The 15,537-nt window shown below is 42.8% G+C and overlaps 1 protein-coding gene across 1 annotated transcript; it reads right to left on the bottom strand.

Moving 5' to 3' along the window:
- Positions 1 to 3,747: 3,747 nt before the first annotated feature.
- On the bottom strand, positions 3,748 to 14,769 carry DEFB123 (defensin beta 123). Its single transcript, XM_025469628.1, has 2 exons — positions 14,487 to 14,769; positions 3,748 to 3,995 (listed from the first exon to the last, which is right to left on the bottom strand). Exons 1-2 carry the CDS (start codon positions 14,752 to 14,754, stop codon positions 3,850 to 3,852), a joined length of 414 nt encoding a protein of 137 aa, XP_025325413.1. The 5' UTR covers positions 14,755 to 14,769; the 3' UTR covers positions 3,748 to 3,849.
- Between the last annotated feature and the right edge of the window lie 768 nt (positions 14,770 to 15,537).

Raw genomic sequence — 15,537 nt, 5'->3', positions numbered from 1 at the left:
AAAATCTTTAGTTTCATAGCCATTTAATTAAGACTTTCTTTTTTTTTTTTTTTAAGATTTTATTTATTCATTTGAGAGAGTGAGAGAGAACACATGAGGAAGGGGAGGAGCAGAGAAAGAGGTAGAAGCAAACTCTCCACTGAGCAGGAAGCCCAAGTGGGGCTCCATCTCAGGACCCTGAGATCATGACCTGAGATGAAGGCAGACACTCAACTGACTGTGCCACCCAGGTGCTTCTATATATGATTTTCAATGATATATTTCAAGCATTATGTGCATGTCCATTAATTTTGCTCCATTTCTTCCTTATTTGAACCAAGAGTCCAGTGAGCCTGTTGAGGCTTAGGCTTCCTTGATTAGGCATGCTTCATGGTTTCCACTGCCATCCCAACTATACTCAGCTTACTATGCCCACCTTTACTTCACAGGCATCAATACCCTACTTTTTCTGTTTTCCATTAATTCAACTAATAGTTATTGATGAATGACTATGTGCCAGGCATTATTCTAACCACTGAGGATTTGGCAGGAGACAAAACAGATAAATTCCTGCCCTGGGGAAAAAATCCTTTGTTGAGATGCCTCTGTGGAGAACCATGGCTTCTCATTTAAATTCATAGACCCCAAAGCCCTTGCCTGAAGTGAAAGTTGTGTCCCTTTGAGGAAGAACTCTGTACCAATGCCAAAAGTACGTAATGAAAATCTTTCTTTAGGCCAAGGCACCTGTGGCCATTGACCAGGATGATTCTATATTTGGGAAAGGCAATGCTGTTTCTGAGTTGACTCTAGTATCTAGGGCCCCAAAATGCCATGTGTCAAAATTGGAGGATGCATGGAGATCAGACTGTACAGACATTTTTGCACCAAGAAGATCTCATGATTTGTCTGATTTATTTCATTCAGCATTATGGAATTTCATTCAGCACTATTGCTGAGTAGTATTCCATTGTATGGATATACCACAACTTGTTTATCCATTCATCTGTTGATGGACATTTAGAGTGTTTCTAGTTTTGGGTTTTTACAAATAAAGCTACCATAAGCAATTATATATGAGTCTTTGTGTGGACATATGCTTTCATTTCTCTTGGGTAGATACCTAGATGTGTTTGGATCATATGGTACATTATACTTTGTGAGAAACTGTCTAGTGTTTTCAAAGTGGTTGCACTATTTTACGTTCCCACCATGTAATTTTCTCATATTTTCTTCTCTGGGTCTTCATGACTGGTTTATCTTTTCCTTTTCCTTTTCCTCTGGGTTTAAAGATTTTAAGACAATGTTTATGGATTTTTAAAAAGATTTTAAAAATTTATTTAAAAAGAGAGAGCAAAAAAAAAAAAATAAAAATAAAAAAGAGAGAACACACAAGTGGAGAGAGTGGTAGGCAGAGGGAAAAGGAGAAGCAGGCTCCTTGCTGAGCAGGAAGCTTGATGCAGGGCCCAATCCCCAAACCTGGGATCATGACCTGAGCAGAGGGCAAAAACTTAACTAACTGAGCCACCCAGGCACCTCTTAATGTTCATGGATTTTATCTCTCTTTGAGAAACTTGATTTTTACTATAGATTGAGAAGTCAAAAGAATATTTATAAAGGCATAAAAATAATAAGACAACAAACATCTCTATACCTACATCCAGATAAAAGAATGGACTATCACCATTATCCCTGCCAATTCCTATATTCTTAAGAGTTAACCATTATCCTCAATTTGTGTTTTACTGCTCGTTTTATCATTTATGTCCATGCCCCTAACAAAACACTTGTTAATAAGTGAACATTTTGATCAAGTCTTGGAAAAAGTTTTGTTAAGATTTTGATTTAATTATCACTGAATCTGGGAAACAATTCCTATAGAATTGATGTCAAAAGACATTGAGTCGGGACGCCTGGGTGGCTCAGCTGTTGAGTGTCTGTTTTTGGCCTAGGGTGTGATCCTGGAGTCACAGGAGTCCCACATTGGGCTCCCTGCATGGAGCCTGTTTCTCTTTCTGCCTATGTCTCTGCCTCTCCCTCTGTGTCTCTCATGGATAAGTAAATAAATCTTTTTTTTTTTAAATTTTTATTTATTTATGATAGTCACACAGAGAGAGAGAGAGAGAGAGAGAGAGGCAGAGACATAGGCAGAGGGAGAAGCAGGCTCCATGCACCAGGAGCCTGATGTGGGATTCGATCCCGGGTCTCCAGGATCACGCCCTGGGCCAAAGGCAGGCGCTAAACCGCTGCACCACCCAGGGATCCCAGTAAATAAATCTTTAAAAAAAAAAAAGGCATTGAGTCTTCTGATTTATAAGCACAGTATGTCTCTATAAATTTAGGCTTTCTATATTGTCTTTCAGTAAAGGCTTCTAATTTTTTCCATAAAATTATTGAGTATGTATTGTTTGAAATATTCAAAGGTATTGGGAAATATGTTTTCTTCTGGTTGTTAGCTGTTTGACTATGCTATGCTTTAAAAAAGAGAGAGGGAAACAAACCATAAGAGACTTTTTTTTTTTTTTCATAAGAGACTCTTAATGATAGAGAACAAACAGGGTTGATGGAGGGGCCGTGGGTGGGGGATGGGCTAGATGGGGGATGGGCATTAAAGAGGGCACTTGTGATGAGCACTGGGTGTTGTATCTAAGTGATGGATCACTGAATTCTACTACGTGCTGTATGTTAACTAACTAGAATTTAAATTGAAAAAATATTGCTTTGGCCAATGGTATTTAAGAAAGCATAACAGAAGTTTGAAAAGGCACCTTATTGGGGCTTACCCTCTTAGACCTATCTATGTAAGAAACCAAAGTTAATGTCCTTGAAACCAAGAGGTCACGTGGACAGAGATGCAGTCATGGGGGTGACCCCAGGTGAGAATATCAGAAGAACCACTCAATTAACACACAAAAATCTGAGAATTAATGAATAGTTGTTATTTTAATCCACTAAGTTTTGGAGTGGTTTATCATGCAGTAATAGAAAACTGATACAGTATTTTTCTATGTATTGGTTTAAATTATTGAACCTTTCAATCTTCCCTTCTAATTTCTTTAACATATTTATAATAGTTATTTTAAAGTTGTCTGTGAATTCCAACACCTGTGCCATGTTTGGATTTGCTGCTGTTGACTTTTTATTCTTGGTTATGGATCCTAGTTTCCTTCCTCTGTGAATGTCTTTTAATATGTTTTAATTGTGTGTTAGAAACTGTATTTAAAAGAACTGCAGAGAGTAGAGTAGGTGTTGTTTTCACTCAGGGAGAGTGTAGGCTTTCCTCTGTTAGCAAGTTGGTACCGGTTGTTAATATGCCTCTGCAAACCAAGATAACAAAGTGTTCTTGGTTCTCCCTGGGTTCATACACAGGTACAAGGAAAACTTTGGGATTTCAAAGTAATGATTTATTATTAGCTGATCATTGAGGTTATGGAGATTAATCACGTAACTAGTGATGGCTAGTAAGAGTACAATACAATTACTAAGAACAAGCGGAGTGAATCTCTGAAAATGAACACCCTCTGCTTTAAGCCTGCTACCTCAGAAAATTCTGGAAACACAAGGATGTATAAACACACTTTTCATTAGCTGCCAGGACAATGACATCACCGTATGTCTCATAGATTCCAGAAGACTTCACCGCACACTTCTGAGACAGTGAGATTGAAAAAGGCAAATACTATCTTATTATTATGATGAAACTATTTTGACTTCACCCGAAAGGGGACTTCCTGAGAACTGCTGGGGTAGACTAGCAGGCAAACACAGAGATCAGCCACACGTGTTTATTTGACAGAATTTAGGAATCCACTGGGGCTAGACTCAGGGCATCTCCCTACATCTGCATTTTCATGGCTTCTGGCTTCCAAGAACTTAAAATGGCCATAGATTTTCTCTCGGCTGGAACTTGGGCTTCACACAGCACAGTTTATTATTTGTGCAGTAAACATAGGTCCTTTCTCTCCTGGAGCATTTCTGGCGGCATTTGCCGTGAAGATTCCAGCATCTTTGGGTGCCACCTGACACAAAAAAGAAAGAAGAATGGAGAGATTATTAGCCCTGAGAAGAGGTATTAAAGCAGGTGTGCTATAGAGGGTCCTCAGGTTCCCCTGCCTTTCACCATTGGCCTCCTTTTTCTTTCCTTCCCTTTTTAAAAGTTGTGGTAAAATTGTGGTAAAAGAACATAAAACTTACTAGTTCAAGCATTTTATTTTTTTAAGTTTGTTTGTTTGCTTATTTATTTATTTACATAGTCTCCATACCCAATGTGGGGCTCAAACCTATGATCCTGAGATCAAGATAGCATGCTCCTCCTACTGAGCCAGCCAGGTGCCTCCACCCCGCTACCCAAGCATTTTAAAATGCACAGTTCAGTAGCACTAAGTACATTCACAAGTGCCTTTGTGCAACCACACCACCACCATCTAGTTCCAGAACTTTCTAATCATCCCAAAGAGAAACCCTGCACCCCTCTCTCCAGCCCTGGGCAATCACCCATTTGCCCTCCTCTCTATAGATCTGCCTACTGTGGATATCTTACGCCAATGGAATTATACAATATGTGGCCTTTTGCGTCTGGCTTCTTTCACTTAGCATGTTTTCAAGGTTTATCCATACTGGTTGTTTTTTGTTTTTGTTTCTGTTTTTGTTTTTGACAACATTCCATCACTCTCTTCATAGTTTTATTTTTGTTTTGTTTTGTTTTTACCAAGGCCTATCATTAAGAAGGTGGCTCTCCTTAGTTTTTTTCATTAATTGTAGTACAGGACACATAACATCAAACTTATCATCTCAAACATTTTTAAGTGCACAGCTCAGTGGTATTAAATACATTTGCATTGTGTTCAGCCATCATCATCAGCCACCTGAGCAACTGTTTTCATCTTGTAAGACTGGAACTCTTATACTCATTAAACAGTAATCCTCATTCTCCACTCCCCTGGAGCCCTTGGCAATGACCCATCTACAGTGTTTTTGGTGTCTTTCCTGTCCTGGATTCTTAACCAACCAACAAACTGTAAGGCTTGCAAACACAGCTCTTGAAAGAAGTGTTCAGACAATTGTGGGGGTGGAATGGTACCCATGGCCTCAGCCTAGGGGCACACAAATGCGGAACAGTTTTGCTATTCCAACCACAGGCTTTGCAGCTGTTAAAGATGAAATCCTCCACTTGAGCCGAACAGGGACCTGTATCCTTCTCTTTGTTCTGTAAAAGCCCCAAGCCTGCTCTGACTTGGATCTTCAGGCATTCCATCAGTTGAACAAAGCCTGTGACCTCCAGTTGTCTGTTAAACCATAAAGCTTGGGTCAGTTTCAAGCCATGACTATTCTCTATTTCATTAGTTTGTAAGTTAATTGTAAGTTTCATTAATTTGTAATCTTTTTCTTTTTCTTCCTTTCTGTTATAGGTTTTGACCAGGTTTATATTGTGGTCAGGAGTAAGCTTTCTTTGAGATTATCTTTTGACCAATACAGAAGAGACTATCAGGGGAAATTTGTGAATCAGTGGAAACTGCATTGTCCAGAGCAGTGATTCTCAACTGGGGTGATTTTGCTCCTGAGGGGAATTTTGGCAATGAAATGTGTGGAGACATTTTTAGTGGCTGAAACTGGTGAGACGTGTTATTGGCAATTAGTAGGTAGAGGCCAAGGATTCTGCTGAATATCCTACAATGCATAGGACAGCCACAACAAAAAATTATCTAGCCCAAATGTCAATAGTGCCCAAAGGTCAATAATTGCCAGTAGTGTCAATAGTTCCTGGTCTAGGTAGATCACAATCTTTAGGGTGATCTGATTTTGATTAAGTGGGGGTTATTTTATAACCCAATGAACTGTTGATAAATAATAGTAGGGCAAAAATAATTATTTCTCTATATTTGCAAGGATATTCTGTTGCACAGAGGTTCAGTTGACTCCCTTTCTTCCCCTGCACCATGGGAAAAAAGCCAATTTCTATTTTTGCTTTGATTCAGTTATAAAATCTCCCTTGTTCTCTCATTACGAGTTAAATAAAATCTTTAACATGTGTTCATATCTATATATGTACACATATATACACACATATGTTTATTTACATATATATGTATATGTATGTGTGTGTGTGTATGTATATATAAGCCAGGAGCTTGGTGGTTTTTTACAAATTATCTTTTAAAACTTCTTTTGAGGGGATCCCTGGGTGGTTCAGCAGTTTAGCGCCTGCCTTCGGCCCAGGGCATGATCCTGGAGCCCCAGGATCAAGTCTCGCATCAGGATCCCTGCATGGAGCTTGCTTCTCCCTCTGCCTGCATTTCTGCCTCTCTCTGTCTCTGTATCTCTCATGAATAAATAAATAAAATCTTCAAAAAAAAAAAAACCCTTCTTTTGAACCTTGAGCAAATTGGCATCATAAGAACTATATTCTGGGGATGCCTGGGTAGCTCAGCAGTTGAGCGTCTGCCTTTGGCCCAGGGTATGATCCTGGAGTCCCAGGATTGAGTCCCACATCGATCTCTCTGCATGGAGCCTGCTTCTCCTCCCTTCTTCCTATGTCTCTGCCCCTCTCTCTGTGTCTCTCATAATAAATAAGTAAAATCTTAAAAAAAAAAGAACTAGGTTCTGAAAAAACATCCTGAGAGAAATCTGATGTGTTATAGAGACAGTTAAGATGGCTAACTGGTGTTTTTGGACTGTCTGAAATGGAGCTTGAAGGAAAATTTGACCCACAGTAAAGAAAACCTATAAATTATTTTTTTAAAAAGATTTTATTTATTTATTCATGAGAGAGGCAGAAACACAGGCAGAGACACAGGCAGAGGGAGAAGCAGGCTCCCCACAGGGAGCCCAATACAGGACTTGATTCCAGGACCCCAGGATCACAACCTGAGCCAAAGGCAGATGCTCAACCACTGAGTCACCCAGGTACCCCCAGGGTTATTCTTTTTTTTACAGACTTTATTTTTAAGTAATGTCTACACCCAACATGGGGCTTCAACTCACAACTTCAAGGTCAAGAGTCACATGCTCCACTGACTCAGCCAGCCCAGTGCCCCCCAAAACTTACAAACTATTCTAAGACAACGCTGGTAGAGAAGTTTTTACTGATTAATGAGGGTAGCGCTGGTATATGTCCCACCTGCTAGCTTAATCATTCTTGGGAAAACAGTGTAAGTGGGACATGAAAAGGAACCACCATCTCAGGGACTCTATACAGCTCCCTAAATCTCAAGGATTTGAATACGTACTATCAGCCTTTTCTATGGAGGACTAGATGCTTTTCCTTGCCAGAAAGCAACAGCATTTCCTGTGACTAGAAACAACTGTAGTTTGTCTTTCCTATTTGGGAAGCCTTATCTGGTGCTTGCTTCGGCACCACGTATACTAAAATTGGGAAACCCTATCTGCCTTTCTAGTGACTAAGGTGCTCTTTTGATTGGGACTTTAATTAAGGAATGACAATTTTGCCAAAAATCATGCCTTATCATCTTCAATCCTCAGAAAAAATAAGTAGAACTCGTTATAGATTAAAATTAAAGCTTCCTATACTGACAGAAGAATTCAGAAGGCCCTGGAGAGCCTGAGTGACTCATAATTTATTTGTGGGTCTAATATTTAGTGTTTTTCTCCCTCAGAAAATTATAAAAGGCCATGATATCTTGACCAGCTCTTTCTTGTTTTCTTGCTGTACAATTGGATTAAGCTGGAACAATTTATTGCCTTTTCACGTCAGGAATTAAACTCTCACTCTTGAACTCAGTGGTTGGGGTTAACTGCAAAACACCTGTTCTCATGTGGTGATGAAAAGAATTGCGTGAAGAAGCTGAAAAACTTGGAATCAAGATGGGCTTACCCGGACTGGGGATAGGTTTTATGCTATGGCAATTTCTAGAGAAACAGTCTGGAGGACATTGGAAAAGTTCATCCCACTGCCTGAGTTTTCCATGTGTTCATTCATGAAGCATCTGAGCTGCTGACAATGTCACTAAAACACTAGTGTAGTCTTTTGCCAATTCTGAGTTCCAGAAAACCATTGTCTGTCATCACCTGGCATTAGACATCATCCTGTTATGTGAGAGAGCCAGATGTGCAAATGGGGGTAATGTCTGCCACATTCACATTTCCTAGAAACCTTTCTGATGTGTGCATGTGCACACACGCATGTGTGTGGTACGCATGTGAGTGCATCTGCATAAGCAACCAAAACATTTGTTGAGTGAACAATATAGTCTGACCTCTGGGACCAATGAGTTTGCTTCTGGTGGCTTTTCCTGGATATTCCAAACAGGACTCTGGTCCTGGGTGCACACTTTTGTTACTGATGCTTTTTCTCTTCATAGGAATATCACTCATTAAGTGTGCCCTATGATGTCTAATCAAGATCACTTTTTTAAAAAATTCATGAGAGACACAGAGAGAGAGGCAGAGACCTAGGCAGAGGGAGAAGCAGCCTCCGTGCTGGGAGACAAATGTGGGACTTGATCCCAGGGCCCCGGGATCACAACCTGAGCCAAAGGCAGATACTCAACCACTGAGCCACCCAGATGCCCCTAAAGATTTTAAGTAATCTTTACATCTAACATAGGGCTTGAATCCACAACCCTGAGACCAAGAAGCCCATGCTCCACCAAATGAGCCAGCCAGGTGCTCTGAGAAAAAAAAATTAAGATTTTATTCATTCATTCATGAGAGACACAGAAAGAGAGGCAGAGACATAGGCAGAGGAAGAAGCAGGCTCCGTGCTGGGAGCCCAACGTGGGACTTGATCCCAGGACTCCAGGATAACGACTTGAGCCAAAGGCAGATGCTCAACCACTGAGCCACCCAGGTGCCCCTAGATCACTTTGAATGGGAAGTATTAATATGAATTCATGAGGTATTTTATATGTATTCAATGTGTTGATTTTCATACCTAGCTCTATCTGATGAAAAGATGTGGAACGAAGGACTAATTTAGGGCATTGAATACCTCTAGCATCTAGATCATGGTTCTGAAGTACCATTTTCCTACTTAAAAAAAAAATCAGAGCTTCTTGAAGAAATGTGGAATTCAAGATCTAGGGCAGGAATTGTGCAAGATGAACCTAGAATATCTTGTCACACCAGATAACCAGTTATGAACCACTGAAACTGCTTTTGTTACTTCACAAAAGGACAAAGTCTCAAGTCACATCGGTCTGAAACTTTGTATTTGAAATCCTATCTGCAGGACTGGAACATTACATTCTTTCCTGAGGAGCCAGTTTTTCAATACAGAAAAGTATCCTTGATTTCAGACCCAAGGTCAGAGTGTCAGAGAAGGGGTTTTGGGATGTGAGATTCCACATCTCTCTTAATTTTGTACTTTCCATAGAAATGGGACCCTGAATCCATTCCTCAGCCTGATGTTAATCCCTTTACACATGAAGTCTATTAAACACTACTCACAAAGAAAGACAAATACCATATGATCTCACTCGTGGAATTTAGGAAACAAAACAGATGAACATAAGGAAAAGGGAGAAAAAAAGAGAGGGAGGCAACCCATAAGAGACTTTTAACTATATGGGGCACCTGGGTGGCTCAGTGGTTGAGCATCTGCCTTTGACTCAAGTTGTGATCCCAGGGTCCATGAGATCAAGTCCTGCATCAGGCTCCCCATGGGAGCCTCCTTCTCCCTATGTCTCTGCCTCTCTCTGTGTGTCTCTCATGAATAAATAAATAAAATATTTAAAAAAGATAAACTTTTAACTATAGAGAACAGACTAAGGTTTGCTGGAGGGGAGGAGGGTGTGGGATGGGCTAACAGGTGTTGGGTATTAAGGAGGGCGCTTGTTGTGATGAGACCTAGGTGTTATATATAAGCGATGAATCACTAAATTCTACTCTTGAAACCAATATTACACTCTAAGCTAACTAACTGAAGTTTAAATAAAAACTTGAAGCAAAACAGAACAAAAAACACAACTTCATTTACATTTTACCCGAACTTTGTCCCTCTCCTTAATCCTATAGAAACCCTATTTGCTCCTTCTTTTGCCCCACGGCTCCTTAGGTGTGTATTTTCCTCTGCTGTGCCAAATTATCTGTCAGACTGCAAGTGAGTCTCCTGTGGTGTCTATAAGATAGACTGCATCATAAGGAAACTATCAAAGAGTGGCAGGGATATATCTAAAATAAGGCTACCATAAGCCAAAGACAATTTGGGACAATTTGAGTTTCAACAGGAATAAAGATTGCATTGAATGAAAATTCATCAAATATATTAAAAACTATTTCATCACATTTGGGGGATGATAGGAAAATAGATCATTATCTTGCAGATTCACACATTTTGGGAAACCACCAAGCATTTATTCTGTTTTTCTTATATAAATTGTCCTACTGAGTAACCAAATAGTAGATGATGAGTGTCTTTATTATTTTAGTATAATAAATTTCCAGCAAACTAGTGAAAATCATATAATAGAATATCACCATTTTGCAATGCCCAAAGAATTAATGTGGGTGAGCTTTGAGCATCAGTGATTATAAATGTCACTAAAAGAGAGACAACCAGGATACTATGTGCCTCCTGATGAAAGAATATTATTATCATCAAAAGTTTACCAAAAAGGGTAGAACTTGAGCCTGATTACAGCCCTGGATACAGGTACCAATTTTCAGGAAATAGAGAGGTCAGAGGAAGGCACTGAATTTCACCTTGAGTATGCAATCAGTAGAGTCTGTGCATGGGAAAGCGTAGCTCAAATGACCCAATGGATAAATTATAAAGACCAAGAGGGATGAAGATATAATCAAACATTAAAAAATTAAAAGAATCTCAAGAGATGGCAGATTTTCAAAGTGAGCATGTCAACAATAGGGTGTCTAGAGGTGCATTCTTAGCAATGGAAGTATACAGAAATGCAAAGAATTGATGGTCATAACCAGTGGTGAGAGTGAGGGGAAAAGATGGCCTCATACGTTGTTTTGTCTCTCTGGAGGCTATTTAGCAAAAACTTACAACATTTTACTTTATTTTAAAATTAAAAAAAACTTACATTTAAAAATTATGCACTTTTTTTTTTTTTTTTTTTTTTTACCCAGCCATTTCCTTTCTAGATGTCTGTCCTAGGAAATACTCCTATGTATAGACTAAGAAGCTTATACACTCAAGATACTAATTAAACAAGTGAGAGATAGATACCTGCCCTCAGAGAACTTCTAGTTTAGTGGGAGGAGAAATAGCCATGAAAGAAATAGCCACCCAGACATTTGACTGACCAGGGTCGTAATGACAGTTATAAAGGAGGAACTCTGGGTGTTTTGAGAAGATATAATGTAGATATAATGTGGCAAACATAAGTGACACGTCTCCCCTAAACCTAATTTCTGCTGGGTTCTCGGGCTTTACATATATGTCCTGAATTTCCACAATTAACCTAACCTTAATATTTTGAACATATTAAAGTGGTATATATTTCATCCTTCTTTCATCTCGAGACCCCCCTTGGTTGCCAAAAAGCAGCATCAGGCAGTTTCTGGCATTTAGGAGGATGTTACATAATAGTTAGAATGACACGTCACTGCTTAGCTTAAACAAGAAGAGTTGTTTTAGTTCATGATAAGAAAATAATTTCTAGGGATCCCTGGGTGGCGCAGCGGTTTGGCGCCTGCCTTTGGCCCAGGGCGCGATCCTGGAGACCCTGGATCGAATCCCACATCGGGCTCCCGGTGCATGGAGCCTGCTTCTCCCTCTGCCTGTGTCTCTGCCTCTCTCTCTCTCTCTCTCTGACTATCATAAATAAGTAAAAAATTAAAAAAAAAAAGAAAATAATTTCTAAACCCAAAATTTATCAAAAAGGATCAGGAGCTCCTGATCCAATTTCAAAAGCTATTTTATATATTAGGTGGCTTGATGGTTTCAGAAAATACTGCCTGACCATAAGCCATAAGATGTAAAGGCTGAGGGTCCAGCTAAAGAAACTTCTGTTGAGTCTCTGTTATCACTGCTATACCCAACAGGAAGTAGAAGGGAAATGTTTTCTGTAGGGGAAACGGGGTACTTAAATCCACTTCTTTCATCAGGACCAGCAGTTGGTGGCCTGAAAGCTCCTCTAGAATCCACACCCCATGTCTCGCAGCCATCAGACTGCTGGACCTACCAGCAGGCTAGAAACTAAGGCCTTTCACTCCTCCCCTACTAGGGGTCTGCTGATCGACCTAAATACCTGGGAAGTAGAGATAAGTAATGTGAGAAAGACAGGGGCAAGAGTGTCTTTCTAGAAACGCCCAGATTGGTATGGAGAAACTCCCAGAGGAGAGGGCATTCACTCCTTGCCTCTCAGAGCAGCCCAGGGAAACTGCTAACAGCAGGGATACAGCACATCATGGTGCCACCAGGAGGGGGATTAAGAAATGGTCGAGGGAAGTGGCTGAGTGTCTTCCCTTTGCTCTCCTGTGGCATAAAAGAGATCTAGAAGGCCCCCACTTTTCTTCATGTCTCTAGTGGACATAGGAAAACCAGACTGTCAGCCTGAGGGAACTGCCAAGAGTAGACCCCTACACAGAAGGTTGTATGTGTGGAGGGGGTGAACAGCCCGAACCTGTGGACCAGAAGGAAAATTTGGCTGAGCTGAAGGGCTCAGTCAATGGGGCCCTCAACAGGACCAGGATGTTTCAACAGTCATGGGATCCCGTATCAAGTGCCATCAGAACACTCACTGACCTGTGACACATGAGGGCCATTGTCTCAGAAGTCAGTGAAGGTCTAGCACAGGGCCTTAGCCCAGTTCCTCCTGCTCCTGCCCCAGGGCCTTTCCACATGGTGTTCCCTCCAGCTTGGATGTTCTTCCCCACAAATTTACATGGCTCACACCTTATTCTCCCTCAGATCACAGTGAGCCATTTTATGGGCACCCCTTCGAAATGGCAAATCTACCACCCCCTGGTATTTGCTATCACCTTTCCAGCCTAATTCTGCTCATTATACTCATCAGCTATCATTGCATATGTTTCACTTAGTTTTCAAAAAAATTTCTGCCTTCCTCAGCAGAACGTAAACTCAAGAGGACAGAGACTTTGCTCACCTTATTTTGTTCTGATTTGTTTAATGCTCTGACTCCAGAACCTATCGCAGTGCCTAGAACATGAAATCCACTCAACCGTGCTTATTGAATCACTTAATTCCTTTATGACATATCGAATGACTTTCTCCTAAACCCAGATGCTGTCCAGAGAAGGGGAAGGCGAGAGAAAAGACAGAAGAAATACTGAAAGACGGAGTATTTGCTCGAAAGAGCTCAATTAACATGGAAACCGTTTTTTTGTCCCACCAGCGGGATGGAAGTTCCTGGGAAAATTCAGATGATTTATGGAAAGTAAAGGAGATAACATTGTTTTGCATACATCTTGTGTTCCATCTCTCCCCTCAATCTGATACTACGGCACAAATGCTATTGTAGCAGTTTGAGAGGAGGAAATTGAAACTCTGAGCTGGGGAGCTGCTTGCTAGAAGTCACGAAGTTAACAAATGGTGGGGCATCCTGACCAGGTTCTGAGGCTTTCGTCTGTACCCTGTGGTGAGTGGTGTGTCAGGCATTTGCCACAGGCAGATGCAAGGGCTGAGGTCAGCTTGGCTGAGGAAATTCACACAATCTGACTCTCTGGGCAGGTGGGGTGAAAGCCTTGGTATGGGCAGATCCTCCAGCCAGCTGAGCAGGAGGGGCGGACAGCTAGGCTGGGGTGGTGGATCGGGCAAGACTGACCGTGGCCTGGACTGGTTAGCCTTCCCATGGCTTCCTCACCTGGTAGTCAAGGCCCATCAACACCTGAACCTTGAATGCTTCCTCAGTTTCCCCCTCACGATGCCACTAACCCACTCAATTGTGTGCCAGTTCCCTGAAGGCGCCAGGCGCTCTCCCACAGCTGGACCTTCCTTTGCACAAGATAGTTTCTGCCAGAGACACCCTTCCTACTTCCTTCTTTTCTCCTTTCCCTTCTAATCTCAACATACTTTTGGGACTCAACATCCCATCAGGAGGACTCTCTTGGCCCTCAGACTGGGCTGGTCCCTCCCATATGCACCTGAGATCCGTAGACCCCTCCGTCACTGCTCAGGTCACTCCGGATTGTAAATGTCATTCGTTGTCTCCCCCAGGGCCGCATCCTTTATCTCTGTGGCCCTAGCCACAGAGGCAGCAACAGTGTAGGTGAGTTTTTCTCTCTGGTTAAGGTGGTTGTGATCTTTACAAAGCCTCCATCATTCTGGGGACTATTTTGTAAAAGGCCCACTGTTGCCTCCTTCTTCCTGCTTCTCCTGTGCACTCTTTCCATTCTTTGTCACACGCGAGGCCACCTGCACCTGCTCCCTGAGAGGGAGAGAGGGACGGGGAGGCCGCGGGAAGCTCTGGATGTCGTGGTTGGTACCCAAGCTTGGGCCCTTGCTGCGAGCCAGGGGCCTCCTCTCTGAGCTTCTAAAAGGGGAAGTTCCCATCCTCCCGGGCCTGGGGATTCCGAGACCAGGCCTCAGTCTCCACCCCCTTGCCCCTCCTGGCAGAGGTCCAGGTTACCTGGAGTGAGCTGGGTCAGGAGCAGCAGTGCAGCCACAGTCAGCCAAAGGAGCTTCATGGCTCGAAGTGGCCCCAGGCGAGGCTGCAAGTCCGAGGAGATGGCAAAACTAACGGGGCAGGGCTCCAGCCTCTCTGGCTGGCGGTCCCTTTGTTCAGCCGGAACGATGTCACCCGCGCGTGCCCTCGGCCGCCCACGGCTTCGGCCCCCACACTCCCTGCGCCCAGGGTCTGCGGCCACTCTTGCAGCTGGCACGCCTCCTGTGGTCATTTGGTCGTCTGGGGTGGGAGGGGGAGGTAGGGGGAAGTAGGGGGGCAGGCAGCCGGGCCCCAGGTCCTTCCGCCCGCTCTACAGCGCCTGCCCCGAGGGATCGCCAGGGGGCGCCACGCACGCGGGACGCAGAGGGGCCGGGGAGACCCCACCCAGGCGCCCGCGGCACCTGTGAGCCCACCTGGTGTCCCAGGCAGAGGAAGTCCGCCCCGGGGCTGACGTTGGGGTGGGAGTGAGAAACATGATGTAACTGGAGGGAACCCGTGAGAACGATGGTGAGAGATGAAGCTCCCAGCACCAGCCTGGCCGTGCCCTGGGCCATCCGGCCATCCGAGCGCCAACCGCGCCGGGCACCTGACCCGGGGGGGGGGGGCACGTCTTCTGGACTCCGAGCTGAGCCCCTCCTTAGATCCAGGAACCAGCTGTTGGGGTCCCTCTGAACTCCCAGGTCTGGAAAGCCCCTTGTCTCCCTTTTGTTCCTGTCGTCACTATTCTGTTTTTAGGGTCTTCTTGTTCTTTCAGTCTTCCAACAGTGTGTGACCAGTTCCCAGAATTAAATATCCCGTGTGGCTTCCATTTCCTGACTGGACGCTACTGGAGACAGACGTCAAGGGTATAAAAGCATATAGAGGGTTTGCAAGACAAAATGACTCGAAAACTATATCTGTAGGGGCAACAGAGTGAGGAGGTTGAAGACTGAAAAATAGGAAAAATAATGAGGTCAGGAAGTGTAAACAACTTATTTTTAAAGATTTTATTTATTTATTTATGAGAGACACAGAG

Source organism: Canis lupus, chromosome 24 (assembly GCF_003254725.2).
Source record: "Canis lupus dingo isolate Sandy chromosome 24, ASM325472v2, whole genome shotgun sequence".
Classification (NCBI taxonomy): Eukaryota; Metazoa; Chordata; class Mammalia; order Carnivora; family Canidae; genus Canis; species Canis lupus.
This window is presented reverse-complemented; position numbering and strand designations above follow the sequence as displayed.